This window comes from Nicotiana tomentosiformis, chromosome 6 (assembly GCF_000390325.3).
Source record: "Nicotiana tomentosiformis chromosome 6, ASM39032v3, whole genome shotgun sequence".
NCBI classification, from domain to species: Eukaryota; Viridiplantae; Streptophyta; class Magnoliopsida; order Solanales; family Solanaceae; genus Nicotiana; species Nicotiana tomentosiformis.
In genome coordinates this window covers 15,584,412-15,593,614 of record NC_090817.1, presented here as the reverse complement: position 1 = coordinate 15,593,614, position 9,203 = coordinate 15,584,412, and the positions used below count along the sequence as shown (strand labels likewise).

General features: G+C 36.1%; 1 protein-coding gene across 1 annotated transcript; it reads right to left on the bottom strand.

Moving 5' to 3' along the window:
* Positions 1 to 6,180: 6,180 nt before the first annotated feature.
* On the bottom strand, positions 6,181 to 7,723 carry LOC104106922 (F-box protein At3g07870-like). Its single transcript, XM_009615616.4, has one exon. The coding sequence runs from the start codon at positions 7,600 to 7,602 to the stop codon at positions 6,388 to 6,390; it is 1,215 nt and encodes a 404-aa protein (XP_009613911.1). The 5' UTR covers positions 7,603 to 7,723; the 3' UTR covers positions 6,181 to 6,387.
* Positions 7,724 to 9,203: the final 1,480 nt, after the last annotated feature.

The window sequence follows — 9,203 nt, the reverse complement described above, 5'->3', positions numbered from 1 at the left end:
GTGAGTATTTTGATTGTCGTAGCTCTCTCTCGAGAAACTACTACAATTTACTAGACGTATTCTCTCGAACTACGCTACCTGGTACTAATTTACCGCTCACTACGATCGCACCAAGGCTTCGTTATCTCTTATCCCGCCTTTAAACCCTCTGTATCGATCTCTCAACTACGTTAGGAGTTGTGTTGTTAAATAACTACCTAAATGTCTACTCTCTCTCGAGCAATATACACACTAAATAGGCCTAGTTAATTGAGAGCTCTTCAATTAACAACAATAAAAATATAGTTGAACAAGTAGAGAAAAATCAAAGGCAAATCTATATTAAACGCATTAGAAAATCATCCTCCAATAGGTCTCATCAAACCTTAGATAAGAGAGTTTAGCTACTCATAAATACAACAACAATTAACATAATGTTCAGAGACATTAAACTATAAAGTAAAGAGATAAAGAAAGGGAAAACTCGTTTTGATTCCTGCTCCACAGTGCTTGGCAGCCTTTTTCTTCTTCAAAATCGTGTCCAACCCTAGAATAACTCGTTTGGGGAGTATTTATATCAATCCCCCGGTCCAAATCCGGGTTGGGGTCTTTTAACCTGCGACTTTTAATTATTGTGCTATAGAACTCGCGAAGCGTGGTCTGTAGCGCGGTCAACCTGGCTATACACCTCACGAAGCGTGGTCTGTAGCGCGGTCAACCTGGCTATACACCTCGCGAAGCCTGGTCTATAGCGCGGTCGACCTGGCTATAGACCTCGCGAAACCTGGTCTATAACGCGGTCAACCTGGCTATAGACCTCGCGAAGCCTGGTCTATTGTGCGGTCTGGGTATTTGATGCTTTTGGCTCTTTTCGTGCATTTTGTCCTCTTTTTGTGCAACTTTCATTCGATGATTTATTCTCACGTTCCTACACATAAAACAATAGAATTTAGCGCAATTGTTGTACAATAACTCACTAAACCAACAAAATATAGGGCGAGTAATGTGCTAAAAGTATAGCATTTTGGCCTAACATCAATCTGCAACTGTCTCGTGTGGTAAAGAACGATCCTTGCATTATTTTTCACGCGGATCATCCTTTAAGGAATCAGCTCTACTTTCTTGAATTTTCTGTTCATGGTAGGGAAGAAGAGGTTGCGAGGAAAATCAGCACGCCTTTTGCAATCTCTGTGCCTGAATTTAAAGTGGTTGGTTCGTGTCATGGATTATTGTGCATATGTCATTCTCCGTTTAGTAATGAACTTTATGTGTGCAATCCTTTTACAAGGGACTACAAAGAGCTGCCTAAATCAGTAGAATTTGAGGTGCAAAAATTGCTTCTTGGATTTGGTGTTCATCCCATTACCAAAGAGCACAAGGTGATCAAGATCATAAATTATGCAAATATGTATAATCATGTGTCTTGGCGCTATCGTAGGTATCGACCTCCCTACTTTAGATGTTCAAGTATTTAGTCTTGGTAGTAACAGATGGAGAAGTGTTGGAGAAGTTGTTTATCGGTTCGAACCAAGTTCTCAAGGAGTTATGTTAAATGGGAAGATGCATTGGTTGACTCAATTTGGAAAGTATAATGGACGTCGTGATAGGCTTATCGTTTCCTTTGATTTAGCTAAGGAGGTATTTGCTGAAGGTCCAAAGGCTTATTTAATAAGTGTTGGGTGAAGGAGTTCATAATTGGAGCTTATACACCAACTCCAAATGCTGTCACTCAACATTTGCAGCCATTGGTAAAAGTTCTATGCCTTTTCAAGAATGGAGAGATCTTGCTTGAGTATAAAGGTGGCAATTTGGTTTCGTATGGTCCTAAAAATAGTATTTTTAGGACTCTAAAATTTCATGGAATGCCTAATTTGTTTCAGACATGTGTTCATATGGGTTTCCTTAATTGGATTGATATCCCACCTTCTAATTAGATCATCAAACTTATTATACCTTCCTGTTGGAAAACTTCCTCATATGTTTAAGCATATATTAGTTCTGTTTCCTTTTAAAGTCATTTCCCTTTGTTTTTCATTCTTAGTACGTTGTTGATTTGTTTTGTAAAATATTTCTGTGTAACATACAGAAGATGATTCGGACTTTCAGTGTATGTTTAAGATAATGTAATCTTCTGAATCAATTAATAAGACGTAGAGTCATCTTTGTTTTATGAATTGTGACTTATAACATCAAACTATAGGTCATTTATGCTTAACTACAGCTGCAGGTAAATCTTCCCACAACATTCTAGAACATCTAGATGTGTCTACTAGATAAATATCAAGGATACTACACTATGATAATCTAGAGAAGTCTATGTTTTTTTCCAAAACGTAGACTATGATAATCTAGAGAAGTCTATGTTTTTACACTAATGTTCCAGGGGATGCCTAATTTGTTTCAGACATTTGTTCATATGGGTTGCCTTAATTGGATTGATATCCCACCAGCAGATCTTTTACAAAATTAGATCATCAAAATCATTTATACCTTCTTATTGAAAAACTGTCATATATGCTTAACATATTTTAGCATTTCCAGCTTGCTCCCCGCTATGGTTTGGACCTTTTGCCTGCTTAGAAGTGGATTCGAAACACTGACACATGGATCTTTAGTCGTTTGTTGTTCTCTTAATGCCATTACCCTAAGTCCTTGTACACAAGCAGTATGTCAAAGAATCAACTCAGCTTCCTACATTGTGATTTATAACATAGCGCTGCAGAGTGCATGTCATTTATGCTTGAATAGAGGCACAGATAAATGGTTAGATGTGAACTATCACCATTTGAGCATGTTACTGTTTTGTCAAAAGAATGACATTTATTAATAGTCCTTTCACTTGGTCATACAGAAGTAAAAATACTCAAAAGAGCAACTCAAGAGTCTTGGGCACAATTAACAACGTACACTAAATGCATTACAAGCTCCTAAAAGATTGCTCTTGAAAAAAACTAAAAGACATTTGGAGAAATGAAAAGTTATCAACTAGTACCAAGATATGCATTATTTCCAAAGAATTGCAGTAATTCCAACAGACATCTAAAAGAACATACTCTTTTGTTAACGGACTATAACAATTACCAGAGTTCCTAAGAGTCCAGGCATCCATTTCCAAGTCTCTATACTTATCTTTGTATAACTATTGTTTGTATGTGTGATGGATATAGAAACCAACAACCAGAAGTGTCAATCTGATGAACCTCCCACAAGATATGGATTCGATTCCCTACCTCAAGAAATTGTCGTTGACATAGCTTCTAGGCTTCCCATAACATCTCTGGTCCAATTCAAGTTTGTTTGCAAGTCATTCTACAACTTGTCTCATGATCTAGAGCTTGTGAATTTGTATCTGTCTCGTGCAGTAAAGAACGTTCCTTGCATTATTTTTGACCTGTTTAATCGTTTTTACTTTCTCGAATTTTCTGATCATGGTAATGAAGAAGCGATTGTGAGGAAAATCAGCACCTCTTTCGCAAACTCTGTGCCTGAATTTACAGTGGTCGGCTCATGTCATGTACTACTGTGCGTTCGTGATCCTGTGTTTCATAATGCACTCTATGTTTACAATCCTGTTACAAGTGACTACAAAAAGCTGCATATGTCAATAGATTTTGTGATGGAAGAATTGATTTTTGGATTTGGTTTTAGTCCTGTTACCAAAGAGTACAAAGTGATCAAGATCGCATATATTGATCACCCTTGGTGCTGTCCAGGTTGTACTTCAGAAGTTCAAGTATTTGGTCTTAATGGCAACAGTTGGAGAAGTATTAGGGAAGCTGGTTACCAGATTGATCCATTTAGCTCACAAGGAATTATGTTAAATGGGAAGATGCATTGGTTGACTCAATTAAAAATGTATTATGGACGTCATGACAGGCTCATTGTTTCCTTTGATTTAGCTGATGAGCTATTTGCTGAAGTTCCAAAGGTTGATTTTAATGTCGACCCAATAATCTGTCTTTCACAACAAATTAGGAGCTCTCGCACGATCAACAGAAGAACAACAAGAAGGATGTTAAAAAATAGTCTAATGAAAAACTAGCCGACTTAATATACTCCTTTATTCCTTCAAACACAACCTTCCAAGTGCAACTCTCCTCTTTTGTACACTTCCTCTTGCCATTTTCCTCTTCAAAAAAAACTCATACTGCTTTCTCTACATCAAACTAGCCACCTTTAACATAAGCGTTCTAACATTTATTTTTTGGACTTTGTACTCTAGTTGCCCATTCGGCTCCCTGCTACATCATGGCTGAAATTTCAATAAACCAATGTCACAAACTAGTATTTTGTTGTTGTTGCAGCTTAGCTTGTTGCTACTGTTTCCTTTGATGTTAATATCTTTCCGGCCCTCTTTGTTGATATTGCGTGTTTCTACTATTTCTTTTCATTTTTCTCGAGCCGAGAGTCTATCAGAAATAGCCTCTCTACCTTCCCAAAGTAGGGGTAAAGTAAGCGTATACACTACCCTCCTCAGACCCTACTTGTGGGATTTCACTGGCTTGTTGTTGTTGTAATGTCAATAACTAGCCATTCTCTCCCTATATATGCACATTTCAAAGACCTCAAAACCAACAAAACCGCTATTGTTATCACATTTTGGAGTTGGTAGGTGAAGTTGGAGGCAGAATAGTGATCCTAATTTTCAGTGGCGGACCCAGGATTTTGTGCAAGCGGGTTCAATCTTAGAAGTAAAATAGTAGTTGTCAAGTGGGTTCAAATAAAATATTTATACAAAATTTATGCAGCTTTAATCCTAATTTATATATATACACAGTATTATTTTTTGATGAACCCGCTTGCCACCACGTGCGTCCGCCACCGCTAATATTGCATGCCCTTCTATTACATTACTACAAGAAAGATTCAGGCAATTAGAAAGAGCAAAACAGCAGAGAGAAAACAGAACAATAAAATCGTTCTCAGAGCCCCATGTAATGTCTTCAGCCAAGAATTTTGTTGCTGTCAAGCCAGACTTACCACATGAACTGATTTTTCTATCGCGGACGACTGAATCAGATGAAGACCAGCTCTTACTTGGACTCAGTTTGAACAGCAAGCACACAGCGGTCTAAGTCAGAAAGACTCAACTTTTCGCGGTGGAGTTTGAATCCTAAACATAGACAAGAAAATTCTGAGGTTGATATTTCTCTTCATTTGTTGGCATACAATTTATATGCCAGACTCTTTTTAAGTGTTTAAAGAAGAGGGAAACTAAATGTAATTATATAGAACTAGCTACATCATCTTGATATACTCATGTTTGTGTATCCCCTTCATGTTGAGATCAGAGGAAACTTGTAATAATTATCTTTGAATAGAGATACTGAATAATATTTTTGCCTTAATTGACACCCTTTCGCCGAAAGATTATACTATATATCTGGGTCAACTTATTTTCTTATGTATATGTACACTATATGTTGAATCATCTTAGTTTTCTTGGTGCATTTGTTTTCCTATATTTTGCCACTCCTTAGTAAAATTCCTGGCTCCACCACTATTTGTTCGAACAATGGTTTCCTTGTGTTTATATGAGAGTGTAGCAAACTAATTGATAAAGCTCTCATGTGACCAATTAACTTGGGTGAAGACATGGTTACATGCTGGCAATATATGAATTTAGGGCTGGCAAGGTGTGCTATCTCTGTATATGTTAACAACAACAAATCCAGTGTAATCTCACAGGTGGGGTCTGGAAAGGAAGGTGTGTACGCAACCTTACCCCTACTGCGGGCATATTTAAAAATTTATATTTGTGGGTAGATTTAAAATGGTCCTTTAAATATTTTCTGAGCAGTTTTGGTGCTCTAACTGTAAAAAAAATTGAATACATTTGGTCTCTGTCAAATATTTAAGAAGAATATGAAATTTACTTTTAAGCCATTTAAAATCCTTCCAGCGATTCAGAAAATATGGAAATCTGTTGCTATTTCTAAAATGAAGGCAAGCAATATAGTGGACATATACATGAATACAAAAATGCCTCAATCTTAAATAAGTTGAGATCAGCTATATAAATGTTCATTTACTGTGTTTCATCTACAGTTCTCAGTGTTATTTTAGTTTAGTAAGAGATATATGGCATGTAACGATATAGTATGAGTTCAAGAAACAAGACTGTAAACCGTCTAAACATTTACCTGCAGGTATAAATTAAGCATAATTCACTTGTAGTTTGATGCTTTAAGTGACAATCTATGAAATAAAAATGACTCTAAGTCTTATTAATTGATTCAAAAGATCACATAATCTTTAAACATACACTGAAAATCAACATCTTCTTCTGTATGTTACACAAAGAACTATTTTACAAAACAAAGCAACAACGTACTAAGAGCGAAAAACAAGGGAAATGACTTTAATATATGCTTAAACATATGAGAAAGTTTTTCAACATGAAGGTATCTAATTAGCAGGTGGGATATCAATCCAATTAAGGCAACCCGTGTGAGCACATGTCTGAAACAAATTAGGTATTCCCTGAAATTTTAGACTCCTAAAGATACCATTTTTAGGATCATATGAAACCAAATTGCCACCTTTATACTCAAGCAAGATCTCTCCATTCTTCAAAAGGCATAGAACTTTTGCCAATGGCTGCAAATGTTGAGTCACAGAATTTGGAGTTGGTGTATAAGCCCCAATTATGTACTCCTTCACCCATGACTCTTTCACATTGTATTCTTTCATTACCCAAATTTCTATTCCTCCCCCTCTTTGGTGAGGCAAAGTTAGAGCAACAGCAAGACAATCTCCAACAACTGCGAGATGAAACTTCTTAATTCTTGGATTGACACCATAATCAATCTTTGGAACTTCAGCAAATACCTCCTCAGCTAAATCAAAGGAAACGATAAGCCTATCACGACGTCCATTATACTTACCAAATTGAGTCAACCAATGCATCTTCCCGTTCAACATAACTCCTTGAGAACTTGGATCGAACCGATAAACAACTTCTCCAACACTTCTCCATCTGTTGCTACCAAGACTAAATACTTGAACATCTGATTTACCAAAGTACGGAGGTCGATATCTACGATAGCGCCAAGAGACAAGATTATACATATTTACATAATTTATGATCTTGATCACCTTGTACTCTTTGGTAATAGGATGAAAACCAAATCCAAGAACCACTTTTTGCACCTCAAATTCTACTGATTTAGGCAGCTCTTTGTAGTTCCTTGTAAAAGGATTACACACATAAAGTTCATTACTAAACAGAGAATGACATATGCACAGTAATCCATGACATGAACCAACCACTTTAAATTCAGGCACAGAGTTTGCAAAAGGGGTGCTGATTTTCCTCACAACCTCTTCTTCCCTACCATGATCAGAAAATTCAAGAAAGTAGAGCTGATTCCTTAAAGGATAATCCGCGTGAAAAATAATGGAAGGATCGTTCTTTACCACACGAGACAGGTGCAGATTCACAAGCTCTGAATCATGTAATAAGTTGTAAAATGACTTGCAAGCAAACTTGAATTGGACTAAAGATGTTATAGGGAGCCTGGAAACTATGTCAAGGACAATTTCTTGAGGTAGGCAATTAAATCCATATCTGGGGTGAGCTTGTTCAGATTGACACTTTTGTTTCTTGGTTTGTCTGTCCATGACACACAGAAAAATGGGCAGAGAAAGATTAGAAAGGCTTGGAAATGGAGGAAGATATCCCGAGAAAACAACTAGGAGGCGTGGAAATTTAGGAACTCATATAGTACTACTTAATTCCACAAAGAATATTCTTTTTGGATGGCTATACTTATCCACATCGATGAATACACTAATTGAATAAATAAATTGGGGCAGAGGGAGTAAGAAGTAACTAAAATTTAATTAGTTTTGAAACGTTGGCTAAAGCTTGATTATTAGCTGTTCAAAAAGTGACTATTTTCCCATTTTTTTCAGTAAAAAGACTCGAAAAGTAAGTTACCCCTCCGTTCTAATTTATGTGAACATGTTTGACTGAACACGGAGTTTAAGAAAAAATAAAGATTTTTGAAATTTGTGGTCCTAAACAAGTCAAAAAGGGGCTCAGAATATTTATGTGGTTATAAAAGTTTCTCATTAATGGTAGAATTGTAAGTTTAAGCAAAATTGTTTCTAAATTTAGAAAGGGGTCATTCTTTTTGGAACGTACCAAAAAAGAAATAGGTTCTTATAAAGTGAAACGGATGGAGTATATATTTATTGAATTTGTGTAAGCGTCAATATAGATAAGTTTAGCCGTCCAAAAGAATTATAATAAGATGACTTATAGGTATACAAATATCTATGACTTTTTTTAGATTATAAATTTTAAAAAATTTCTATTTTTTCATAAATTTCGTGCCTAGTCAAAATACATAAATTGGGACGGCAGCGAAAATACGAAAACGTCATTTGGAAAATATACACCTAGACTAAAACAAAGAAACCATTAAAAATTCGAACATACTCTAGACAATTTAGAATACATGAACACTAGGACACAGTTGAAACTTTATGTAAATTTTGAACTTCAGGACACAGTCAAGGAGTTCCACTTTTACAGGAGCGGCTCAAGTATTTTAGAGGCTGTCACGGCTTCATTTTTCCTCCGTAGTATGTCGTGATCGCACCTAGTCTCCAAGACTAGGTAAGCCTAACAGATTTACGAAAATACATAATATTAATCTGAAGCCCAAATCTCAACACATGAAATAATTATAAAACTGTCATTCAATAATTACAATTTTCAAAACCCGATGGAAACAAATCACAAGCTTCTAAGAGCAAATACTAAGTGTCTCTATACATCATAGTCAAAAGAAAAATAAGAAAAACAACATAGTAAGGATAGAGGGGGACTCCATATGCTAAGACAACTCAATTAATGTATTTTAAAAGAAGACAACTCAGTTAAAGAAATTCAAAAGATGACAAATCAGCAAGAATCGATTTTTTTCAAAATCGGCTCGTGTACGCACTCGTCACCTCGCATTCACGGCGCTCACATATCACAAATTGTTATAACAGTACCAAATCCTAAGGGGATTTCCCCACACAAGGATAGACAAGTCACTTACCTCAAATCTCGCTCAATCAATCGGTAAGAATGCCTTTCCCTCGACTTTTCAACTCTGAATGGCCCAAATCTAGCGAAAAGCAATTACATATCGTGAATAAAACTACAAGAAACTAATTTAAATCATAAGTTTACGACTTTAGCAAAGAATCGAAAAATCGTCCCAAAA